The following is a 27,111-nucleotide window of genomic DNA, read 5'->3' on the forward strand; positions in this document are numbered from 1 at the left end:
AGGTCCATGTCATAGAATGTGATCAGATTGAATGTATTTAAAATAATAACATTAGCACAAAATTGCAATGTGTGGCTTGACTCTGAAAGGTTGAAATATTGTCTTCCTTAAATCATGTGTATACCAGGATTTTCTGTTTAAAGACACATATTAGCACTCCTTTGTTAACACTTACCTTAGCTTCTCCACATCAGTGTCTGTAAAGACTGAATCGGCACCTCCACCATTACAAACCAGCCCACCACCATCAACATCATCATCATCAAAGTCAGAGGTATTCAGGAAATCAAAGCTCTCTAAAGCACTCTCAACAGTTAGACTTATACTGGAAGACCTGCTTCGGTTTACAGATGGCTTGCACTGCAAAGGTAGAAGGGATCAGTGAAGACCAAACACATCAAATTAAAGAGGACTAGAAAAAAAAAAAATCAGGCAAATGGGTGTTCTTCAGCACTCCAAGAAGTATTTTTTTAAATAATGTATTAAAATACAAACTACTGATAATAAAGGATGCTTCATTGACAGAATTATTAGAGATCCATGGGCTTTAGTTAGATAGGATGCGTTATTTGCCATGCAAATGACTACAGGTATAATGGAACATGCATAATTTTGTAGACATTTTTCAGAAAGGTTCAATATACTTTTAAAATACTGAAACACATAAGTGGTATTCCATTCGATGAAAAATTACAAAACTGTACATTATGGAAAAAGGAAAAAAAAAAAAAAAAAAAGACAGACAGGCCTGGACACCTTTAAAGCAGAATTGTGGGTGTTATTCGACCGCATTTTCCGCTGGACATCTTTACCTCTATCCCAGGGAAATCTCTTGCTATACTGAAAAAAACAGCACTAAAATGGTCATCTAATTATTGCTTGGCATGTGTAAGATAAAGTAAGACTACGGGACAGTGCAAGAAAACCAAGCAGGCTGCAAGCCGTCCATAGTACGTCTATAGAATTCAATGGAAAATCCCCACAGAGCTCTATTAAAGCATTATGGACAGACTGAGTCCCCCAGTGATGAGAGCTGTGAGCAGAGCCAGCTCTCTGAGGGAAGGAAGATATCCGGAGCAATGGTCCTATTTTCGATACAAGGTAGGTTTGCTTAAGAAGGGGTTCCCGAAACAGTACAGAGCCTCTAAAACCAATGAAACAATTTGTTTTGCTATTATAGGTACGCACAGGACTGGCACCAGCGGGTTACGGTTGTACAATTGTAAGGGGCTCGGACTGACAAGGGGAACTATCAGCGCCGATTGTCGCAGCTGTGAACAGCTTCTGATTCACATATAGTACGTCTGGGAATCAGAAGCAGTTTGCAGCCAGGATCATTGGTGCCACAGGCCGAGATAGATGTAAAGCAGTGTTGGCTAACCTGTGACACTCCAGGTGTTGTGAAACTACAAGTCCCAGCATGCTTTGCCAATATATAGTAGCTTATTGCTTGAAGGGTATGCTTTGAATTGTAGTTTCACAACATCTGGAGTGTTACAGGTTGGCCAACACTGATGTAAAGGAATCTCCAGATCAGGCAGGGAAAAGCCTGCCTCATCCAAGCCAGTTACTCATGTGAACGTGACATGAAGTTTTACTTGATGCCATCACCTTACCAAGAATAGTCAATGACAGTGGCTGAGAGTGTTTCCGGGCCCGAGTCATTCTGTTCTCCTGAGTTTTACAAACTACTAGACTAGCACAAGAACACATGTTGAGCATCATAATTAATATTCACATGAGCTCTTACAGGTTTTGCTTTTATAAGGTATAAAGACTCCAGGTCTCATGTTGAGTTATTAACAAAAACATGCAAATGAAAAAACAAATTTGTGAAATTTAAACATTTCCTTACGTATAATAAATAAGAGCTCTAAATTTGTAAACAAATTTCACTTCATAATTTTAACCTTTTTTGGTTAAAATTATTATTTTATGCAGATTTAGGTCTTTAAATAAAGTTACAAAAAAAGGTAATTTTCAAATTATTAAACATGTGCTAAAAGATTACAGAATGCACACAATCAACGATACAAAAGGAACAAAAGACCCTTTAACGACTGCACAAACATGGCCCCAATATATTATATAGGAGAAAAGAACTTAACTTTGCAAACTATTTACTAAAATAAAAAACCTTTACCTTTATTTTTATGTTAATTGTTTATTATTTTTGGTGTTTTAATGAGTCTTGTTACTTACTAAAAATAACAGATATAAAATACTAATATCCTCTTGCTACTATCTTGTGGTTAGTAGAAATTTATTAATAGTAGGGCCAAGATAAAAAGTAACCTTTTTGAATCCCCATGTGATGTAATGAGCAGTGGCACATCTATAGACATTGCAGAAGGTTTGTTTATATGGAATAATGGGAGAAAAAGGCAATAAATCAGGAAATGAATTAATTGAAATATAAAGGTCTCAAACTCTACATAGTACATCTACATAGCATGCCCTGAAGATACTGATTCAGTCTAATCCAAACAGCAATATTTTTCCATGTAACTCATTTATGTATACTCAGATGTGCTTGTTAGTTATAGGAGCACCTCCTTGTATCCAAAGCCGGCAAACAGGTTTACTCAACCTCCCCAACTAGCCGAATAATGCTGCCCAAGCTTCTCCATCCCAGAAGGATCACAGATGTGTGGCCCTTTGTTACTTTATGCAATGTTGCAACCACAGGTTCATCAGGGATTTGTAAGAGCAACATGGTCTGCTACTGGTCAGGATCCAATGCCACCATCAACCTCCTCTCTTGCTGTGGCCGATAACACTAGCCTGCTTGTCCAGCTTTCCCTGGGGAAATTTGAAAATCGGGGTGGCACTGGCGAAGCTTTTTCTATACTCAAATAACCGACTGACCACCAAACAGCAATATAAATGATATAAACTAAAGTCCTTAGAATCATAAAAAAGGTATTTTAAAAAATCCAAAACGTTTACCAACAGAGACAGGTAGTCTGGATTTTGGATCCTACGAATAGGTTTCCTGTGACTATGTTTCATACTGCCATGAAATTTTAGATTCACAATTGAATATGTTCAGGAGATCCACATTTTAGAATTGTGACAAACCCTACCACCACACTGCTGTGATAAATGGATATTATTCTTGGTGTCACATTAGTGAAGTTATTAATGTCTTTACCAAAATAGAAACCTCCTCAACCAATTTGAGATATTGGATATGTGAACATAGATAGAATATTTTCCACATTCGTAAGTGCTTGTTACAATTATAAGCCTTGTTTTCTAAAGCCCATAATAACCAATTTACCTTTTAATTTAGGGGATCTCCTGCTGCACAAAGATATTTTTTGGCCAATAATTTTGCTCAAGTCAGGGTCAGAATATAATACCCTAAAGTGCTTTTGGAGTATGAGCATCTCATTGGAACGAATCTGTTCCAGAATTATTATTCCTCCTCTAGGATTTAAGTTAGGAATAACATTTAGTAGGCATTGCAGTATACCAGACCTTTTAACACATATTTTATTGTAGCCCCTCACCAGGAAAATTACAAGAGGATAAAAGTATTTTATATACAAGTGATTTTATTTGTATTCTTTGCAATATTTTGTGTTCCTTAAAGGGGCCTTTTAAAAGTTTTCCATTTAGAATATTGGGTGTAAATGTACTACCTGTAGTGTCCTCCTATGTGACATATTGGGGTTAATATGTCTGGTTGTTTAAGGTCTTTTCTCTCCCATATCATTTGTAATTACCCTGTTGCAAATATCCCATAGTGTGTAGGGCAAAGAGGAAGACTGAAGATGCTCATACATGGGCAGGTCAGTTCACTCCTGCTAAGTGCTGAGCAACCAAATCACCAATATGGCCACACACATGGATAGGCAACTACGTTAAATAGGGCTCAGTTGCTGCAGTTCCCTGATGATCCCATATACAGTACATGCAGATAGCAGTCATTAGCTGACATTAGTGTTAGACAGTAGTGACGAACGTCTGACTGATGTAAATACAGGAGTCGGACAGTATGGGGATATACATGATGGGGACTAACTAGCAGAGCAAAAGATAGCCACTTTAAAGACAAACACATAGAAAAAATGTGATATTAATATGAGTCTACATACAGTGGGCATTTTTATTAAGACATTACATATTTAATGGCATGCATTTGAATGTATAAAAATATACTAAACATTTTAGTTCTAAAAGATTAAAACATTACTAAAAAAGAGAAAACGACAATAAAACAATATAACTAATACAATTTTTTCCCTCCCTCACGTGAAACAGACATGCACTGACATTTAAAAAGGACTAAAACCAGCAAAGGAACAAGCATTAAAACACTTTTATTTATGCAAAACATTATATAAAACATGAATCTGAAAAAACTAAACATTAGATGTCACATTACTTTTTTTTTTAACCCCCGTTAAAACATGTTAATTTTATTTTCCGTTACCATGACTTGTGCAATTAAATGGAGATTTAATAATTTTCTAATAGAGATATTACAATTCTGCACATTAGAAATGGGCACAAACATCTCTGTGAAGTGTAGAAATAAAACACATTTAACAAATAAATAAAATTGGAATTTCCTTTACTTTGATGTCTTTTTGTAGCAAACTGATTAAATAACTAAAAATCTAAGCAACGCATCTTGTTACAACTTCTTTGGGCTTGTTTGTGGGCCTATCTGCCCAGTTAACACATTTGCATCATTGAGAGACATTATAGTCACTTAAACATATCCAGGCTATTTACAGAATCCTGTTTTACACAGCAAACAAATCTACAAATACCATTACAGGAACCAATGAATGAACCAATAAGAATAACACTGTCCACAATAGAAACTTAACATTGTGATTTGTAAGTGCTATTTGATTTTGGCTGCCATTGGGTGCACCCTCACACATCACAGTCACAAAATCAGTGTACACCCATAGAAAAACTAAAGACAGAGTGATGCTTTGCATTCACTTACTTTTAGAACATCTTCTAGGTGAGTAATTTCGTGGTACAATTCTTGATATTCTGCGTACTGCTCTTTACAAGGCTCTAGGGTCAGGAGAAGTCCTTGCAAAGACTCTTCTAAACTTCCATCTAAATAGGACCCTGTGGCTTCAGAATCACTACACATGGAGCAATCAGAAGTGAATCTTTCTGGAACCGGAGGTATTTCAGTTGATGTAAGCCTTTTTACCAATTGTTTAGTAATATTCCCTTCACAAGTGTCCAGCTCCACAGGCTTCAGCTCAGAAGCTTCATCTGAGTCTTGCAAAATTGACACGGAGACATTTGAATCAACAAACATGTTATTATCCACATTAGGTGGAGGGCTTTGGCAAGCAGGGAACTCTGATTTATCGCCTGCTAAGGTTTCATCGCCTTCACAAATATGATCTGTATTGGACTGAGAGTCCTGTAACTGACTACTTGAACCTATAAAAGACCTGGCACTCAAATTGTCCTTCATGGGCTCCTCTGATGACAGGCCACTGAGGTTATGTTCTGGTGGGGTGACAGTAATTTCAGGATTGGAATAGCCCAGAGAGGAAGAGGGAGTAGATCTTGGTGGTGTAGAATCACCATTAGGCAAGTCATCAAAACTTAAGGACAGGGCTCTCTTCTCAATGGATTCCACGCCACAATCGAAAACATCATCTTGCAAATTGGACTAGAAATACAAAATACACCATATAAATTATACATTGTCCTCATCAGATTTTAGCGAATAATATTAACAAGCAGCTTGGTGGAGCACACAGAATGAGACTACCATTTGTTTGTGTCTTTTCTTGCGACTTCCAGAAATTATGAAATGCTCCTAAATATGTAAGAGACAGAAATTCTATAAGCCAAAAGAAACTGTCCAAATATCCTAGGTATTATCTAAAAAGTTATTGACATAAAAGTCTTAAATACAGTTTATTATATATAAAATGTATAGCATCCAGTACTGAACCAACAGTAGAAACATCATAATTTCTGGAACGAACAAAACAAATTATTTCAATGCGCACAATTATGGAATATGGAAAAAATACCTGTATGAAGTGAAGAAATGAAATAATCAGTTATTTATTATTATGTTTTTAAAAACAATTGATAGAAAGAATGACATTTGTAGCAAACTCACATTACTAAAGAGAAGAAAATGATGGCACATAAGACTCTAATTTTAAACTGCAATTAATGTGAAATGCAATGTTTGATGGGCTAAGAAACCTGGACATGGCCAACACTTGGCCTCAGACTCAAGAATTTTAACTTTAAAAAAATGCATGTAATGATGTACTGTGCTAAAAGCTATTATACAGTGCACACAAGTTGTTGTTTTTTTTTGCTTTGCAGTTTCTTTATGCAAAACAGGTTTTTGTTCTGCAGTAATATAGCATTTTTTAATTATTTTATACGGAGGGCCAAAAAAACACAGCAATGTAACGAAAATGCAGAGAAATATGCAGACGTGCCAGCATAATTCTTCATAATTCAACAAATAAGAAAGAATAAATAAATAAAAAAGGCTTAAAAACTCCCCACAACTTTCCACTGCATTTTTTAAAAAACTTAGTGCGTCTGAGGCCATGAGCAGATCTGAAACGTAGCTATTTCATTGAAGGACATATTGAGGTATAATGGGCAGAGGCGTCCATGGGGCAGGTAAAAAGTTCTGGGTCCAGCTCTGAGTGGCTGCTGGAGCGCTCTCATTGCCTGCTGCTATACATGAATTAAGTTGTGCAGCCAACAACAGAGCATGCAGTGTGCATCTATCATGGCCATGGCTACTGCACGGGGGACTGTGCTTCTTTTCCATGGCGGCCCTGATAATGGTTCGGTTACGTTGCCTATCGCATAACCAGAGATCCATTTTGCCATAGGATTTCCGTACTGTACAATGGCATGCCTAGTTGAATTTCATTCTATCGCCCCCTTCTAGGAAGATGAAAGTACCATCAAAATGAAATCAACAACATGACAGCATGCATGACAACTCAACCAAAAACTTTGAGAGAGGAGCACACAGATCCACCTGTTTATAACTCACATATCTCTCTTGGCCTGATCTAGGCCTCAGTCTGAGAGAAGGCAGATCACTAAAAGAGCGACTGCGTCGGAGCTTGTCAAAGAAAGTCTCCTGCAGCGCATCCATAATTGACAGCCGCAATCTGTCTTGTGGAGGGTTCAGCCATTTCTTCAGCAAGTTAAAAGCAAAACGGGATGTTAGTAAACAGAGCATAGAACAGTAATGATAGATTTGTTTCACTTTGAAAAAGAAAATACAGGTACAAGACTGTTGTGGGGTATGGGAAACCTATCCACTATTTGGCCTAGATAGATACTTGCCTATAGGAAAACAGTTCAAGAAGCAGCAAAAACAGGTTTAATAGCTAAATATAAAATTGCAATATTTTGTTTTGGACTGTCAAAATTGGCAGTTTTGGACAGTATGAGATGCACAAATCATTAACTTTTGCTTTATTCATAGTGTTCTAGAACCGCATACACTGTGAATACTTTATGTTTCTGTGCACTGCAATTAAAATCCACTTTCTGAAAATGTCATTAATACTAAGTACAAGCAGACATAGCAGGTGAAGAGTAGCAGACCAGTATGAAGGATGGCAGAAAGGGACTTACAAAGAAAGAATGGTCTTTAAATGTGGGGGTTTCTGGAGTGCCCTGGCTGTATATAGAAAATCTTCTTTGAACAGCAGATGCTTTGTTTACATTGCCTGTGGATGGTGTCAGGTCCTCGGTGTCAAACGGACTGCAAAACAACAACAATTGTTTTCCATTACAATCAGCACATCACATGAATCAGTAGCTATTAACATTAGGGCATTTCAAGATTGGAGTGTCACACATATACTATTGTACGAAAATGTTGAACATCTTGTCGCTTTATAATTAAAATAATAACAATATTAAATATTTGCTGCTGAAAAGCAGAGCTGTGTTTTGACTGGGAAATGTAGACAGTTTTGATGAATTTGAAGAAATACATCAAAATGCAAAAGTCTTTAGAACCAAAGAACCTCCTTCTGATTGTGTCTAGGACCAAGCTTTTGACTATAAACACTGAATGGTTGAAATGTGAATAAAACAAAGCTAATAATTGGTACCCCTCTGCTAACGTTATGTTACTGGACAAACATTCTTGCTGGTGGATAACCCTCTTTGCCTACGTACATGTTATGTTTGCATGTTGCATATATGTCAACTGTAGGTATGCATATAGGGAAAACATGAAAATGGTGGCATCCTCACTGTGGAAATTCGTACCTTAGACTCTACACAGACAGTGATCTTTGCTAGAGTCTTCTTATTTTTATTTGTTTACTGTCTAGGACAGAGGTTCCCAAACTGTGCGCCGCGGCTTCCAGGGGTGCCACGGCACTGTCACAGAGGTGCCGTGGCCAGGAAAAAGCCCCCCAAAACTTACCAATCCGGCGGCGCCCAGGACCCAGCATCCTCCTCGCTTCTCACTGAATGTCGGGCATGACGTCATCACGTTCAACATATTCAGTGAGGAGCGGCAGGAGAGAGGATCTGGAATAAAGACGACAGAAAAAAAAAAAAAAGAAGAAAGAAGGCCAAGTATGGTAAGTAACGAAACGGAGGTGAAATGGTGATAGGAAACAGCAATGGAGGGGCAAAAGAATGAAGTAGGGGGCAGTGTGAGCGTGAAGAGGCACAGAGTGAGTGTGAAGGGGCAGAGTGTGATGATTTTTGTACATATGGTTTTATTTTGTTTGCTCTTGTTTCTCTTAAGGATAGCTGTAAGTTATTATTTGACAAAAATATAATTGAAAAAAATATATAAAAATATTATTTTCCCTTGCATTTATGTGTATAATGTTTTGCAAACAACTTACTAAGTATTTTTGTCCTGGCCTAAATACTTATTACATTATTTTGACCCAACTACTTATAACACGGGACAGCTTGGAGCGGTGACTTGAAAAAAATATGGAGACTCTAAGGGTGCCGCAAACGGAAAAAGTTTGTGAACCACTGGTCTAAGACAACAAAAGACAAATGATCCAGGCCACAGGTTTCTGGGAGCATGTCCTTGACCAGTCAGCCATCTTCACAATAATGAAGATTGCTTAGAGGCAAATTGGTTTAAAGCGGAGTATACTAAAGGGAACTAAAATCAAATGACTAATTAACACTTCAGTCATTGGCACTTACCACCATGTTACTTCAAGGTTAAGTTTTATAGTGCCAAGGTCATTCACGTCAACAGCAACAGCTTGAGGACGAGCAGCAAATAAGTCCTTTGTTTCACAAGTAACGCTGCCAACCAGCATGTGAGTTGCAATTCCTTTTAGTTCTGTCACCTTAGGAAATAGATATTATACATAAGTGGAAAACAAATTTGAATTTTAAAATACATGCAAATGTGTAAGATTATTTAGAAATTGGTAGTCAGCATTTCCTTCATAATCTTCTCTGCGGTTATATGTACAAACATAGCTTACTTGATGCATAACATCTGTTGTCATCATCAGACAACCCTTGCATACCAATGTTGAAACGCGGCAGATTTACCTTAATTGATATTAAGCTGTTAATCAGAGGAAGAAAAAACATTTCTTCACCATCCCAACTCTGTTTGCCATTAAGCTCTATTCTGCCCTTTAATTTCCACCGCTGGCGTCCATATCTCATGAATATCTTACAAAAAAAAAAAAGAAAGAAAGAAAACAACGTTTTATAATTCAGTCTTATTTATGTAATTTTACTATTCATTAAATTAAAGAAACAATTACTACTTGGCATCTGTGTTCTAACAGTCTCAAACATTTCCATTACATGTCAGGTAATTTTGTATACTGGAGAAATTTTAAGTTGTTGTCTCACCAATCTACAAAAACAATCAACAATGAAATGCATGTTCTTTATCTAATAGACATAACTGGCTCAGGAGGAACTCACTTCACTGCAAAACAGGACAGCGGTTAATATGAAAGATAATGTATACTTTGCTTCAATTGCAAATTCATGATATGATTGACACAATCTCATAGGGATCATATACGAACATTGCATTTAGGTCTAAACTTTGCACTGAAATACAGTAATCGATTTGCAATTGGCTTTTATCTGTACAGTGTAAGATTGAAAATTGTATTTAATTTAAAAGAATGGTCGAAAGTTGGGTGCAATTTACACTTGAAAAATGCGCCCGTAAAAACAGCGTATTTATGCATATAAGCCGAGCCATAGGCATCTCAAGCATACTGCAGCATATAAGCTAAATTTACATATACCCACATATGAATATATACAACCAGATCATAAGCACAAGAAAGGTTTGTTAACATTTGTTTTGATAGTGAAAACAAAGTCGCTATTGGGCGAGATATAATTCAGCCGGTATAATACCCATTCTTGCGTACGAAAGTAACAAAAAAATTATTTAAGGTGAATTCCCAATCAGCCAATCAGAAGCGGTTAGCTAGTGCTGGCGACTGTCATCATCATCAGCTTGTTTCACCTTCTAGATATGACTTCTGTCAGGTGTATATGCGTCTTTGTGCTGGGCTGCCTCACCCATATTTGCGTGAACACGCCCCTGCTGCGCTCTGCCTATGTTAGACTGCCCTTCCCTCCAACATTCCGCTTTCCAGTTGTAAGTTGGTATAAATTCTCATAATTTATGCTATGCAAACAGGCTAATGTCCAACCCCGCATTAGGCCCCCCAAACACACCATGGTGGACCACGAGTCGTGCCTCATGGTTCACCCAGTGCACACATATTCAGTTCTCTAAACCAGAAGTCCGCTTGGATATATGGAGAGGTGGAAAACTATTTGGAGGAGCAATGTGCAATTGGCACATCAAAGTCCAATCTCTTACCACTATTGATTAACATATGTAAAATATTCAGGGGTTTATGTGGGGCTATCACAAAAGAGATAATTTTGGAGGGGCCTGTCTGGGTAAGTGGTTCAGGTGACTCAATACACACATCAGCTGATCACCCCTCTACAGAGCTGACAGATGGCAGAGTGTGGAAGAGAGGGGTTTTGTTTTATGGGTTTCTGTTACTACAGTTATAGAATTCTGGAGGAAATGTTATAAGGACTAAGTGTATACTATTTGTTCTTACTGTATGTGTATCAATATCAAGCTTGCTGTTTTTATGTGATAATATAGATGCGAAAGTACCACTTGTTATAGTAATAAGAAACAACAGCTTAACACAAAATACTTTGTCTCTTCATAAATGCTATCATTTCTTCTTAAAATCCTGTTAGACATGACATTCACAATATTTTGCAGTGTTAACACTGAAATGTTAAAAATATAGTCATTTTATCATGATCAAAGTGATCATGATTTTTTACTTTGATGTAGTTTGAAGAGTAAACTTTGACATCTGGTGGGAAATCAGGAAATTTCTGGGTTACAATTAAAAATTTAGTTCCAGAACTTAACTATACATTGGTAAAGCAATAAAAATTAGGTTTAAATCACATTTACATTGAAGAGTAGCATTTACATCTGAAGCATATAAATATTTTTTTCACTACTGTTGCAAAGGTTTTCATTCTTAATTGAAGGCAAAAAAATCACCAACCTCATACTGATCTCCAGGACACAGACGGGCAAATCCAGCTAGGCCTATAAAAGCAAAAATAATACTTACTTAAAGTACCAAAAAAAATTAAATATTTTCAGAATCAAATTTGCAAAAATAAAGAGCTGACCAGCCATCCTATACTTTACCAAGATTATTCCATTCCTCCATGATAATTTACTGTATGGAGTGACTGCCATTTGTGATAGAACATTTCAGTCAGTGCTATGTAAGCTCATAGAATAGTATTTAATTATGTGGTTAATATTAAGGAGGGATTTAGCATAAAGGAACACGGTCTTTACTTGCCTTCAAAGATTTGGTTAAACAATCCATCACTATTTACATGATTTGCCTAAAAAGACCTACCAAATTTACTTAATAGGGCTCAGTTTCCTACAGTGCAGTAGGAGCACACATTGTATGAACCACTACAACCAATTAGCTTTTTATTTGTCCAGCTAAAGATAAACAAGATAAACAATGAAAGGACGTGTCTGGTTGGGTGTTGTAGATCACTGCAAATTTTGCACCCATGCATCATCATCATCATCATTTATTTATATAGCAATGTTAGTCAATGAGCCCTAGGGCCAGATTTACTAAATGGTTGTTTGAAAAAAATAGCCAGTTTTTGGCAGTTTCAAAACCGCTACCATTAAAAGGACCAGAATTAACATAAAAAAAAAAAAAAAAAAACACTTTACAGATAGCCATCCGGATTTTAACACATACTTGCCAACTCTCCCGGAATGTCCGGGAGACTCCCGCATCTGGATAATTCTGCCCACTTCCTAGTGAAGTGGGCAGAATTAAATCTCAAACTCCGCGATTCCCGGTGAATCGCAGCGTTTGGCCCCGCGTTTTGCGTCATCACGTCATGGGGCGGGTCCAAAATGACGCGCATTTTGGAGCCCCGCCCCCCCATTACGCCCACCTCCTCCGCAGGCTACCGGATTTTAAGAACAGAAGGTTGGTAAGTATGTTTTAACAATGATGAGCATACAAACAGCTGGATTAACTAAGCTGGGGTTTGCAAAACTGCCATCCAAAGAGCCAACAAAAAGGTTGGTTGTGAGAGGCGAGAATGCTCAAATTGCATGCTATCTGGCCAATCAGGATATAAGACGAAGCCCCATTGACGTCTAAATTATGGTGGCAGTTATTTATTAAGGTTCATACACACACAAAGTAAAATATATATATATACATATATATATTTTACTAAGACTTACTTGGGAAATAACACAAAATGGCTATTTCTATCCAGGTCTCATGGGGCGAATAGGAAAACACAACAACTCTCATGGATATGACTGCTGGACATACTCAAAGCAGACATACACACTGAAAACCACAGTAATAATTTAAAAATGAAAAAAAAAAAAATCTACAACATATACAAAGTTAAGACATGCCTATTTACTGCTATTACCAGGGTTCATATCTCTTGCTTCGTTTTTTTTAGGTTTAACAAGTTACTATACTACGTATTAACACTAGGTGGTAGCAACGGTACATACATAAAAAACACAGCACCAAAAACAAAACTTGATTACGAGGCTTAAAAGCAGTTATTGACTGACAGTGTTTTGGTACAAAGGGAAAAACAATCAAAAAAAAAAAAGAAAAAAAAAAAAAAAAAAAAAGGATGCCCGACATGAGGAGCATACAACACAACGGTCTGTTTTGTGGATATTGTTTTACTCGCCACACATGGCTGTACCTATGCTGTACTTTGCAAGCACACGCTCATTCTGCCTAACTCCTTCTCATGGCCTGTGCAAACATCTGCTCCTCTGCAAGCATGTGCTATGTAAACACATGTACCTTGGTAGAAATGTAGGTGCCTACTTTGAGGCAATTGGACGTCTTGAAATACTGACATACAAGAAGACAAGAAACACACATACCGACAGTGAGCTTTACGTCAAAGGGCGACAGTTTTATTCATGCTATTAAGGGGGTCCAGCAAGGACCCACCGACTGTATAATGATTTTTAGGAAGGCTTGTACATTATACAGCCAGCGGATCCGCACATCATCTAGCGAAGGTCGTCTTCTTGGATTTCTTCACACATACCCTACTAACTTACCCATTTCTCCTATACCTCATAAATCGTGTATAGCTATGAATATCAACTGTCCAGTCATGATAATTGTCTAACCCTGTTTCAGGAACACCAATCAAATCGTAATGTTCCTGAACTGCCAACAACTCAAGCTATCCCATTTTGCTTTTCAGACATCTGTAACCATATCTAAGCCAAGTTCTGTCTGACCTATTTAACGCACCATCTTCTACACAACACTGGGCCAGAGTCATTCAGGAACCTATCTGCCGGTTTTGTGAATATCATTCTCAAAAATCATGCTGCACATGCTCAGAACTGGATGATTTGCAACAGAACACAGCCATGTCCAAGTCAGCTTTGAGTGCAAATGACACTTACTACAGCCAACGATTTCAGGGAGTGAATGGGGTGTAGACTGGGCAGATTTACGTAGGCAATATACAGTAAGGGCGTACCCCGTGCAGCCAGATCCAAGTCAAACTAAGGCGCACACAGAATTATGCTGCTTTTCAAGATATCTCCTTCTCCAACTGGGGTCTAGTTTAAGTTCTAAATACTAGTGCTGAACACAGAATATGTATTCAAAAACATGTGTCTGCAATCAGGGGCAACTGTAAAATCTATGTTATGTACGGTAGACATTAAGGACAGCCTAATAAATATTTTTTTGGAGGGAAATTTTTTTTAAAGAAAAAACTTTTTTAAATTTCCATTTATAATCATAAATGACTATATTATATTATTGACAGGTAACATAAATTGCTTAATATTTTTTTTTCTTTTCTCATTCTTTTGAGATTTTATATTCCACATAGGTATTGTGCATATCCTTGACTTCGGGAATATGCAGAGCCGATTTATGTGCGATTTAAAACAAATGCACAGTGCGTTCAGTATACGTGCCTTAATGACTCAGGCTCACCAAGTTTAAATATTTCTCCAACCAGTTCTCAAATCTCTCTTCTAGCAGAGCAGATCCCCTTTCATTAGATGCAAACCAACTTCAGGGGAATTCCCCTTCAAAATACAGCACATACATAAACTCTTTAGGATCCTACACCATCCTAGTACCAAGGCTAAGACCCTGCTTAGCTCCTCCTAGCATTATATGCCGAACTCTAGCATCCAGATAACAGCACTCCATTAAGTTGAGATGATTCCAGCTACAGATTATCTGGATAAGAGAATTCCCTATTATCGCCACCTGTCTAGGACTTTCTACTTTAGCATCACTACTACTGTTATAAGCATCTTCTGGCTGTTAGGACCTGAGTATGCAAACCCAACATTTGTTAACGTGCATAAACATTGCATGTTCATCTTTTGACTTTTCTTCCTCTGCCATATCTACCCCACAGCCTGCTCTGGACTAGGAGACTCCACTCAAGGTTGTCAATGAGCCTCACTGTTTTTGCTCCTCTACATCTCCAATTGAGCTTCTAAAAGAGAAACATCTGCCGCAGAAGTATGTACTCTGGAACTCCCAGTATACAGTAAGTGTGCATACATATGACACATTGTACTCTGAGTGATATATTCTACTTATCCAAGTTAACTCTTAATCTCATAAAGCTATTAAAAAATGTTACTTATAGTAAGTATGAGTGGTGAATGCCTGTCATTTAAACTCCTGGTGATTTAATTCCCCTTATTTACCAGCTACTTAGTAAAGCAAGACAGAAATTAGTATTGCAGCTAAATTAAAAGCTGATGTAAAACACTTTTTCAATCATGTGTACTACCACAAATAAAAATGTATCTTTTAAACCAAGCACAGATAAAGGGAAGGTAGCATTTTCCTTTATAGCAATTTTGCACTCAGCAGACAAAACTGCAGCTATGAAACTGGAAACTCCTGTTCCATATTCTAGTTTATCTCTGGTCAACATATGGTTACCTCTGCTTATGTGTTTCTGGACCAGCCCATACAGCTTGAGGAAAATAGTGTTGTGTTGTGATGTTTTTCCATAGCTGGCCATATTGACAACACACTTTTCAGCATAGAGAAAAATTATCCCCATGCCTGCAGTTTACCTGCATGTCTAATCTGACTTGCACTGTTTAAAACACAATGTAAAAAATGGGAAAACGTGTCTGTGTGGACAACTTCAGAATTACAGTCATCAAAATAAGCAATGGAGAACATCACAAACTATATATGTTAGCACTATAAACAAGGCCGTATTGTACTCATGAATAAAGGACCTAAAAATATGTTTAGTACTATCACATTGGAGACTGCAAAATATGAATACTATTCAACTTGAAAATACTAAGAAAGAATAAATTACCTTTCATTTTGATGTAGAATTCTCCCAATAAGTTTTCCATTTCAGACTCAACTGTGCACATATTCTGTGAAATTCATTGTGAAAAAGGTCAAAAACAAACAAAAAATAGCATACACACATTCAAGATATACAAAGTGAGGAGAATAAAAACATCAAAAAGTTATAATAAGTCTGCGATCAAAATAGTGTTTATGAATGCTGCATTTTTTTTCATCCAGGATAACAAAATGTTTGGAAATGAGTGAAATACAGCAGTCTATGGGAAACATGGTTTCCTTGTTACACTAGCTGGTTCCAGACATGACCACCCAGCTGCAGAGGGCTCCAGCTTTGAGAATGTTGCATGCAGTGCTCTCACAGCTGGAGTGCTCTAATGTGACAGAGAAACCTGATTTCCTACAGACAGTAATAAGTCACTAAACTAACTGTGTCTGGACTAACAGAGAATTAATCATGATTAATCAATGTGCAATGAATATTAAAAACACCAGTCAAACCTTTACAGCAGCATTTGCAACTTTAAGATACCAGAGCATCAATTTAGGGGCAGATTCAATTCCCTAAATGGCTGCAGGATGTCCCTCCAAAACAGCTACGAGATACCTCGCAAAGATATTTTTTTTTTACTGAAGTAATGCTAATTTCTGTATGAGCCCCATAGAGGTGCAAGCAAAAATCTGCGCTACTTTTTACCGTAATGTTGATAAAAATGCGTGTCCGCAATGTTCTTAGGAAGATCACAGACAACTGAATATATCCCTTAATGTGATGAAACAATCAGGACCACAGAATACATGGATGATTACTGATAGCAAGGAACACAATTTAACTAGTTTCTTGAGGTTGTCCACCATAAAAAAACAAAAACAAAAAACTTTTCTACACAAGGCCTTCTGGAAACATAAGCAGTACCCAGCCCAGAAAACAACTTGAGAACACATTACCGCAGAAAGAGACAGACGATACATGTATTGAACCTACCTCAGTGTACTCTTTAAAACTCTTGTTAATTTCACACAAGCTCTCCCGAGCTGCTTTGCTTGAGGGCGATGCAGCAAAGGCCTGCTTCATTTTACATGCCCCCTCCCGTAGGCGCCTCTGGATGCAGTAGGCCTCATATAACTCATCCACCTTACACAATAAAAAAGGAGTGAAAAATTATGTTATTAATGATTAAAACTACATATCGCATTACATGAGATGCATTTCGGTTGGCCAGTTTAGTCCTGTTGTACCAAACTGGTCTAACACTGCACTGTTTGAGGCCTGAAAAAGGCCACCAGTGCATTTGATTGTAAAGGGAAAATCAAATTAGCTGATGATAGTGATGATTGGGGCCATTGAGAGATTAAATCTGACCAAAACATGTGTGTGTCCTGTGTGAAGTCAGATCTGCCACAGATGTGTTAATTTGGGTTGAAAAATTTGATTGGACCACGTCCGGCCATATTTAGCATTTGATATTTGGGTGATTCATTCCTTGCAGTAGGCCGATCTAAACTAACTGCTGATTAATAGTTATAATTTACTGCATAGTAAACACGAATGATCGTAAATAACAATCACATAGCAGCAGACAGCCTGCAAGCAAATGCAGTTCGCAAAGGTGGGGTAGTTTGATGAACCATAAGAGCTAAGAAGCCAATGAAAACAAAAGGGCTTATATAAGAACAGTGTTATGTGCTCTATTGCGCTGTACTTAAGAAAATAAAAGCAACCGTCTAAAGTAGCTCAATTAAAAGTAAACCAAAGTTCACTTCTGATTGAAGTTTGAGGTTGAAGAAGCATGAAATTGTCAGATCAATGGAATTTAAATTGCGGAAAACCAGAATTTTAACTCTGTCTACAGTCAGAAAAATTGGAGGTGCTTGATCACTTTCCTTTGGTTCGCTCCAGGGGAGGGCTGGCAAATTTCAGTCCGGAAGGGGGGTGGAGGGGGGGGGGGGGGAGTTAAGACTCGACTCAGCAGCCTATTTTAAAAGGGAAAAACCACATGCCAAGGTATCCCATTATGGAACCGGCCCTGGGGGCAGATGCCCTGCTGCCACCCAGCCCAGCCTGCCCCTGGTTAGCTCACACAAGCAAGCACTGGAGACTGAGAGGTAAGAGGGTCCTGTTTTCAAGCTTACAATCTATAGGAAAATAGGAGTTTTACACTTGTTAAGTAAGTACCACACATTGCATATTGGTCCAGCCAGATAGTACTTGGAGATGTAATCCAGTCACACAGTGTTTGTTTAGGGGCCAAAAAGTCTTGTTGTACGAGGGAGAAAATGACACAGAGCAGACGTAGCCTGAAAAAAGTTCTGTACCAAGGATTGAGAGTAAGTAATGAGTGAAGATAAGTGAGGCAGATCTTGCATAGGAGTGGAGGATTGAGTTTTGAGATACTTTAGGGAAGATATGTAATTTGGTGCACTTATGTTAAGAGCTTTTATGTGTCAGTGGAAGTATTTTATAAAGTACAGGCAACAAATATAGGAACTGGCAAAGTGGAGCAGAAGAGAAATAACGTTTTGCGAAGAAAACAAGGACCATGGAAAGACTTAGGTGTGTGTATCAGGATTTGGAGAAACAATAGATGTGGGAAACAAAGGACAATCCTGAGTCAAGGATGACTCCAAGGCAACAAGCTGGAGGGATACTGCTTATTGTGTTGTCAACAGGAATGGAGATGTAGGGTAGGTAAATGATGTTGACTGACAGGGAAGATTATTGGCTGATATTTTGAAAGACTGAGTCTAAGATGGCAAGATAACGAATACTGAAATCTAGTGTAGTTTATTTGTTTGCCAATAGAAGTAGTATAGATAAAGAAGAGGTACTAGGTACATACTACTGAAAATTTCTCAGGATGCGATATCTTTAATAATTTTACCAAAAACTCAAAGTACTGATCGACATGCCGATGTGTACACACTTACACGATTTTACACAATTTACCTTCGGATCTGTGCTCTCCATATGTCATAACTATCTGCTGAAAATATTGTGATCTTAAACTCTACACTGCTGGTTGTGAATGCATACACAATTCAGAATTTGCCCGACATCGTTCCATCTTTTATAGTCTGGTTATAAAATCAAATGAAACGATACAATAGAATGTGCTTTGGTACGATAAAATATGATTGTGGGAACGTACAGTCTAATGCAACACTGGACCTAACAGTCATGTGATAATCGCTAATAATAGTCGCTGGCACGATAACTGGGTGAAAAACCTGTAGTGTGTACCTAGCTTAAGACTGAGCCATATAATGTTCCAACTGATAGAATAAGTGGAAAGGGGTTGGATCCAGAGTAATGACACTGGAGGAGCAGTTTGTTCTATCCTGGTTCTTATCCTATTAATCAGTGTCATGTAGGCATAGGGAATGTAGCATTTGTTCGAGATGTGAGTAGTCAAAACCTAAAATCGACCTGATTTAAAGAACCTAGTTAATACTCTTATTCTCGATCAATACTTTTTTTCGTCTTTCACTTGCACTCCTTCCCTACCACTCTTCCCCAGACCACACCCCTTTAGATGTTTTATTATGTTTTGTTTTATATGTTCTTTTTATTTTTTGTGCTTACATATCATAAAATGTGTACATCCTGTATTTCTTGTTCTGTATATAACCCTTTTATGCCTGGGGTATTTGATATATTCATGTCCAGCACACATTTTACACTTTCCCTATGTTTTATTTTTTTTTTTAAACAGACAAGTCATTTTTAATGGTTTTAAGTATAAGCTTCAATGTAAGGTATGATGAAGATATAGGTCTTAGAAACAAATGTGATTTTATGTTTTCATGTTTGCTTTATTTATAAATTGTTGTTTCTTTAACCAGGAGAGCGTATCTCTGGTTTCCCATATTGCCAACAGTTATACATGCAGTGTAATCATACATCAGTCACTACATACAATTGATCTAGCAGGGAAATCCCATATAACATCACAATTGTGATATCACAGGATTTCCTGTAACTATTGGAAGACGACAGGGGGGGGGGGGGGGTTGTATTGAGGAGGAGGATTTCACACAATCTTGACCACTTCCTCGGAACTCAAAACTCTCATTGACCACAAAGCAAAGTGTTCAACTGTGGGGCTGCATCATATTTCATGGACTTAAATTTAAGCCCACCCAAGGTCCATTTGCTTTGGATGTAAATGTACCGATGGCAAGCTGGAAGATGATAAAAGTAAACATTAATATGTCTCACAACCATGGGACTGCACACTGCCTTAGTTGAACAAATGGTAAAACATTTCTAGAATTTCGGTACTGTAGAGAGATACAGTATCAGTTTTCGATAAATAGGAAGTATGCTTCATAACATAACAGGATACAGGGCAACAGGTGGCACAAAAGAGTAGCAGAGAAGTGCGCTGCATGCAAACCCAGGACAGCTGTACACCCTGTTATTTAACAGACACATTTCCACTATTTATAGCAGCTCCTTTAAATTGATTTACAGAGCTGCCACAGAGTATATGTGACATCTGCATCTCCCGGAGAAAAGATAAGCTGCAGTGTTTGAGACCCTCGTGTACTCGTGTGCAGTGTTGTATGTGTTTTTAAGCACATTTGTAATATGTTCTGTAAACTTTGATTATTTTCATGTATTGATTGTATGCAGGCGCAAGGACACTTTTATGGATGCTATTTTGTTTGTTAAAGTGACCAAATCAATATTTGTGTCCATACGATTTGTGCCCTTAATAAAGTTAAATGACTCTTCAGTAGATGAACCCAATGGTCAGGGCTGCCCGTGGGAGACAATGGTGGAGGCCTGCGATATCAGGGGGCTTTTGGCTGTTATTGCTTTTGATAAAAGAGGGAACGTTGTAATACACCAGTTGTTTGCTTTACCTAATCCAAAACATAATAAAATGATTGTCCTAAACAGTCATGAGACAGGAAACATTGTGCCCTTAAAATCAATTTGTTTGGCCCACCTAGACAGGTCCAATACAGCCAACTATTGTTCATTGGACAGATTAGTGTGTGAGGAGCAGCTTATGGCTCAATACCACTTATACTTTCTGGTTTTCTCTGCCTAGCATTCGTGTGCGTTGACCACAGTGAAAAAAAATGCAGTATATTATGCAAGCAAGTCTCCTTTGCATAGATGTGCAGTTTTGAAAAAAGTTTATAGAATTTTGGAGTTACCTTACTCATATGAAATTCCAGTCTCCGTATATACCGTTCAATGGTTTTGATTTGCTGGAAAAAAAAAAAAAAAAAAAAGAGAAAGTATTTATTTTTTGAATAAAAAAAAAATGTTGTGAACTTAAAATAAAACCTTTTCCTGTCACTAGTGTCTGACTTGCATTAAGATCATCTTAGGGCATTTTTAAATGGAACATGAACTGACAGTTTTGCGTTTCTTAACTTTGAAAGCCTTACTTCATTTATTTCCCTAAACTCTGCACTGTTGAACATTTAATGGTAATACATAGTCAACACAATAAACAAGCACCACAATGTGTCCATAATATTTTATTTAAACAAAACCATAAACAACAAGTATTCTTGCAACTTCTGCATCTTTCTTTTAGAAACATTAATGTCAACAATTACACTGTACCAACATTTTTTGTGCAATCATGAAAACAGGTCTGAAAATGAAACCCATTGGTTACAATGGTCCCATACAAACTCATGGATATTACTCACATTGTATCAGTTTTGCTGTTTTCCAAAAGATACCTGTTGCATTCAATGCATTTATTGCACATTAAACATGTTGGGGCCAATGGAGTAACCTCCATTGAACTACCAAGTATATGAGTAAAACCTCAAGCAAACATCCCCATATCAAATACGTTTGCGTTTCACATACAGGTTCCACTGGCATCTGAACTTGCATTGGTCAACTGCCTGAGGGCACCTGGCCTAAAAGCAGTTTTAACACCTTCAAAAAGGCAAAATTATTTGCTTACATCCATTCCAACTTCTACCATATAAATGACATAATTTTTCTGGTTTCCTATGCGCTTTTCATCCATCAAGAGGTTTATTTCCATGCATACTGCAAAAAGCTCATCTTTGGGTACAATTGAACCAAATTTTATTAGTTTAAAAAAAAAAAATACACTTCACATATTCTCTAAAAATTGTGTATGTTAATTATTGGTAAACAGAATTACAGTACACAATTTCAAGAAGAACAATATTTCCACACTTGAAGCCACAAATTGCATTTTAAAGAAAAGGGAAGGATTTGTTTCATAACTTCTCAAGACATGTGTTGCAAGTAATAGAAGGTTATGATGTTCTGGTAATGTGGCTAAGACCTTGCTTTTTAAATACCTGTTAATTCTACATTTTAAATAAATATGATTTCCATGATATCATGTCTAACAGAATACAGAATTACAGAAATATGTATGCACAATTCCACACTCTTTCCCTTTGTTACAGATAAAATAACCTCTACTTATTAATCAAGGATCACTACGGTAGTTTCCTATAAATCTTGATGAATGTTTTTTTTTCTTCCTACGCCCTTCATACATTTTTCCTTATGAAGGTGATTGCAAGTGTTTAGGCATGTTTGGAAGATATTTTCGAATATTGTGTTTTAAAAGACAAAACGCCATACACATAATAAAATGGTTTTGGATACATCTTGAGTGACGTTTAGCAGTCCTAATGACATCTCCAAAATGATAGAAAGTGAAGCTGAGATTATACATGCTCCCATTGGTCTGAGTAATGGCTAGTGTTCAAATGATAGTTTCTCTTGTTTCCAATGACAACTACACCAACCATTGATGTATACTGTGAATGATATTTATTCCGGTCTCTATTCCTATGTAAATAGTCACTTTTCATAAGTTTGGACTTGAAAAGGAAAATCAAATGATTTTACAGCAATTAATATTATTAATAATTTCTTAATTATAATTGCTTTTTAAAATGAGTTGTCTTATTCTATAGTCTCAAAACAAACCTCTGCATTCTACATACTTGAGGGGGCAGAACGGGACTAGAGGACTTTGGAAGGTCTCCAAAAGGGAATCCATAATAATTCTCTTAGACTGGGTACACACTACAGGGTTTTCAGACGATTATCAGGCAATCACACGTTAAACGACTGTTTGGTCTGATATTGCATTAGTGTGCACGCTGTAACTATGAACGATTGTTGTCCAAAGCACAAAAGCAAATCGTATTGTTTCATTAAATGTCATTCAACTAAAAATATCGTTCAACAAAACAAGGATGTCGTTCCAATTCTGCAATGTGTATGCACTCATGCACCGGCAGTGTCCATAGATCTCTATGGAGCGTGCAGAGTTACAATCTTTTCAGCTGATGGTTATGACAGATGAAGAACACAGATCCGATGGTAAATCTTGTAAAACATGTATAGTATGTACACATGAATCGGCATGCTGATTGGGGCTCTTTTTTTTTTTATAGTTTGTAAAATCGTTACAGATCGCATAGAGATAAACTTTCTGTAGTGCGTACCCAGCCTATTTGCAGGCTGCTGAAAAGTCTCATGGAGTCATGTGGGAGATAACAGATAATGAGACGTTGTTTATACACAGAGGTGCTGAATGCTTTCTTCATTTGTTTTACCTGAAGAGGCAATGCATGGAGTGGTCCCATGAGTATATATAAACTCAGCATGTTTATTAGACAAATATGTATAACATTGTATAATAAGTGCATTATTATCAAGAAAAGGTTACACTTCAACAATTTGTATTTATTCGTGTCTTTGCACTTTTTCATTCATAGGGGCGTATTCAATTGTTCCTCCGGCCGCCGGAAAAACGAGCGCTCTAAAACTATTACCGTTTATACGGTAATTACTCGCTGAATTTCATCCCGCAGCTCCCTGAGCTGCGAGATGAAATTCAGCGAGTAATTACCGTATAAACGTTTTTTGTGCGCAATATTACCGTATAAACGGTAATAGTTTTAACACGCTCGTTTTTCCGGCGGCCGGAGGAACAATTGAATATCCCCTATAGTGTTGTTTGTTTGTTTACGGGAGCCTGAGTTCTCCTAATAAAGCTGGGTACACACTACAGGATTTTCGTCCAATAATTGGACAAATCAGCCGTCGTCCTACCGTTTGGTCAGATATCGTGTGAGTGTGTATAGTGACACGATGATCTAAAGTCGTCCCAAAGCATGTAGTGTGTATGCTGCCGATCTCCATAGAGTTTACAGAGTCGGGCTCTATTCAGCCGATGTTAGTACTGAATGTCAGAGTGAATAAATGTAGAGAGTACTGTAGAAGGTATAATTCATTTGATCGTTCTGAGAAAGATTATTTCATTTCAGACTCACAGATGCTAATGAAATTCTTTAGGACATGTGGATAGCTAGAACAAGGCGGTTTTAATCAGTGTGACAATGAGACAGTAGTGAGTAAATGAATATTGTGCTGTCATTCTCCGGACTAGAGGACCAGACAAAGGACCAGATGAAGAGCACAGATCTGAAAGTAAATCGTGTTAGTGTGTACGCATGAATCGTCAGACTGATCGGGCCTTCAGTCGTAGGTACAATCGTTTGAGATAGCACGTCGGTCGGAAAAATTCTTCAGTGTGTACCCAACTTAAGAGAGTAGCATTAGTTGTGCTTACAACTGGATAATGGAGTAAGAGCCTCTTTTAAACAAAGTTCACATTCCCATAGCTAGTTTATAATAAGCCGTATTAAACCACAGAGCCAGAGTGAAGGATTAAACCTTACCATTGATATACTAGGTAGACAGATGCAAGTCACTTTGAAAAAGATATGTGACAGACTAAACGTACATTAGGCAGGCAAAATGTTATCAATAACTGAGCAAATACTTTTTCCTCGTGCCAAGCCATTATTAATGACTATTTAGCCGTGTTTGCTTTAATTGTAATACTTTGTCACATAGCAGTTTTTATTTGTTTTAAATCCGTAATAGAAGTAACTTTTTTAACTTTTCAATGTTACATTTTCTTTTAATTCCAGACACAAATTCAGGTCAGGCAAATATCTAAAAAGGGATAGTGCACATTTTTAATTTGTGTATTGGTGATTTATCCCAGTGCATTAATTATTACTGACTACTGACACTTCCTTCTAGCTTTTATGTATTGAATTTCATATTACACTTTCACGGTTTTTCATTTAATTTTTTACATCTTTATTTGATGTGGTTCTTGAGCGTCAGAGTTTTAGCTGTGGCCACACAACCACTTCAGTGGTTGCAGCAAAACCTCCTGGTGACCAAACAGAACACTATGCCCATGTCAGTAAATGCAACTGTAGAAATATTATATGTGGTATAATAAAAATATACCAAAGTTTTCATTCATTCATGCAGTAAATTGCATTTTTTTCCCCAATTATCATTCACTCTATTAAAAGAGCCAAAAAACAACGTACCTTGTCCAAATCATATAGAACTCCCTGCAAAAAAAAAATATATATATATTTTTTAAATAGCTATGCACAGATGTTAAACTTAAAATTAATTAAATAAACTAAGAAGCTCTAAAATTACACCAGTGTGGCTGAACAGTTTATTGCAGCAGTTATTAACTTGTTAAAGCCAAGCTAAAGTAGTGATAACATGATTGTAACAGACCAGGTTCCAAACTAGCAAGTAACAAGAGTTAGGCTGGGTACACACTACAGGTTTTTCACCCGATTATCATGCCAATCACAAGATAAATGAACGGTAGGTCCGATATAGCATTAGAGTGTCCACTCCAACAATCATGTTTTATCGTTCCAAAGCACATCGTACTGTTTGATTTGATTTTATACATTGACTAAAAATCTCTATGGAACACTGGCGTGCCAGCTCTGCAGTGCGTACATACTCACAACCAGCCGTGTAGGCAGATCTGCATAGAGTTTACAGAGTCACAATCTTTTCAGCTGATGATTATGACAGATGAAGAACACAGATCTGAAGGTAAATCTTGTAAAACGTGTATAGTGTGTACACATGAATCTGCATGCTGATTGGGACTTTCATTGTTGGTAAAATCGTTAATAATATGGCATGAATATAAATTTTCTGTAGCGTGTACTCAGCCTTACTATGTTTTGTATTCATGCGCTCTCTTATGTGGTGAAGATCACACTTACTATAGGAATTATTCTACACTTACCAGTCTGGAGTTTCTCCTCATATCTTTTAGTTGAGCAGTCAGCTTGTCTAGCTCAGTTTGATGAACTTCAAGATACTCACTATCAACAGAAAGCCAAACACCAGACAGTATTGATGAGATGTGATAAACAACAGGTATTTCAAAGCAAATACATTAGACTATTAGTAAAGCCTTGGTTTAAAGATTATTTTAACAGCCACAAGAGTCTGTTTCTGGCTGCAGAACATTAATTCTCTTTTTTTCCCAGACATGTGTCGTGGAGCCAATTTATGTTGTTCAAACCAATCATGTTTTGTTATGTCTTCCATCTAAACTTTCTTCCCTTTAATGTCTTTTTGTTTCCATTTACTTAAATATTTGTTTTGAATGTTGAAGAGGAAGATAAAAAAAAAAGAAAGTTTACACTTTGTACTTACACACATTATAGGTCCACAAAGGGGTGTATTTAAGACACTTTGCAAATTTTGCCCGTTAGCTATTTGCAGCAATAAAAGATGTATAATGTAATCCAGGCGGCGGGTCCGCCCAGTGCCGCTTTAAAACCAGCAATATCACTCTGGCCATTGTAAGTGACGTCATTTGCACTGTAGACATTTTATAGAGAGTCGCAATCTACATGTGCTGGGAATGAAGCGTGTGTGGAATGTTGTATGTCTGTTATATGGCAAGTCTCTATTTCCTCCTTGTCACTTTAATACTAATCAGAATTTTTATGTCGGTGTAAGTTTTGTCGCCATTATTGTAGCTGAAAAAAACGTACCCCACCTGCTTAAATAAACATTGATGCAATATAAAGAGGCATCTTATAACATTCACCAATGTTAATACATGTAATTTTTCCTATAACATGTATTGTATGTAAGCTTGTATGTAAGATTGTCATCTTTTAGAAGTAATCTGAGAATCTGAAAAGATTCCCTTCAACTGGTTCATGGAGCCTGCACACAATGTAAGATTATTTAACCCTATGGTGGCAACTTGACCAAACCTGTATGCCACCAAAATGAACTGATGAGGCTGAGAGGGATGCAATATGGCTGCATCTC

General features: G+C 37.3%; 1 protein-coding gene across 3 annotated transcripts in view; it reads right to left on the minus strand.

The window, feature by feature from the left end:
• RIPOR2 (RHO family interacting cell polarization regulator 2) overlaps nucleotides 1-27,111 on the minus strand; it is a 116,816-nt gene that overhangs the window by 39,686 nt on the left and 50,019 nt on the right. For 2 of the 3 annotated variants that reach the window (XM_075213162.1, XM_075213163.1), the window contains exons 4-15: nucleotides 26,066-26,144; nucleotides 25,332-25,355; nucleotides 21,111-21,164; nucleotides 16,927-17,076; nucleotides 15,946-16,009; nucleotides 11,580-11,623; nucleotides 9,544-9,669; nucleotides 9,184-9,332; nucleotides 7,627-7,756; nucleotides 7,034-7,180; nucleotides 4,970-5,662; nucleotides 176-360 (exon numbers count right to left, since the gene is read on the minus strand). In XM_075213162.1, the coding sequence (XP_075069263.1) occupies nucleotides 176-360; nucleotides 4,970-5,662; nucleotides 7,034-7,180; nucleotides 7,627-7,756; nucleotides 9,184-9,332; nucleotides 9,544-9,669; nucleotides 11,580-11,623; nucleotides 15,946-16,009; nucleotides 16,927-17,076; nucleotides 21,111-21,164; nucleotides 25,332-25,355; nucleotides 26,066-26,144 (1,845 nt within the window). The remainder of the gene's footprint in view (nucleotides 1-175; nucleotides 361-4,969; nucleotides 5,663-7,033; nucleotides 7,181-7,626; nucleotides 7,757-9,183; nucleotides 9,333-9,543; nucleotides 9,670-11,579; nucleotides 11,624-15,945; nucleotides 16,010-16,926; nucleotides 17,077-21,110; nucleotides 21,165-25,331; nucleotides 25,356-26,065; nucleotides 26,145-27,111) is intronic. The other variant, XM_075213164.1, reaches the window with a different exon arrangement.

The sequence above is a fragment of the Mixophyes fleayi genome, chromosome 5 (genome assembly GCF_038048845.1).
Source record: "Mixophyes fleayi isolate aMixFle1 chromosome 5, aMixFle1.hap1, whole genome shotgun sequence".
Lineage (NCBI taxonomy): Eukaryota > Metazoa > Chordata > Amphibia > Anura > Limnodynastidae > Mixophyes > Mixophyes fleayi.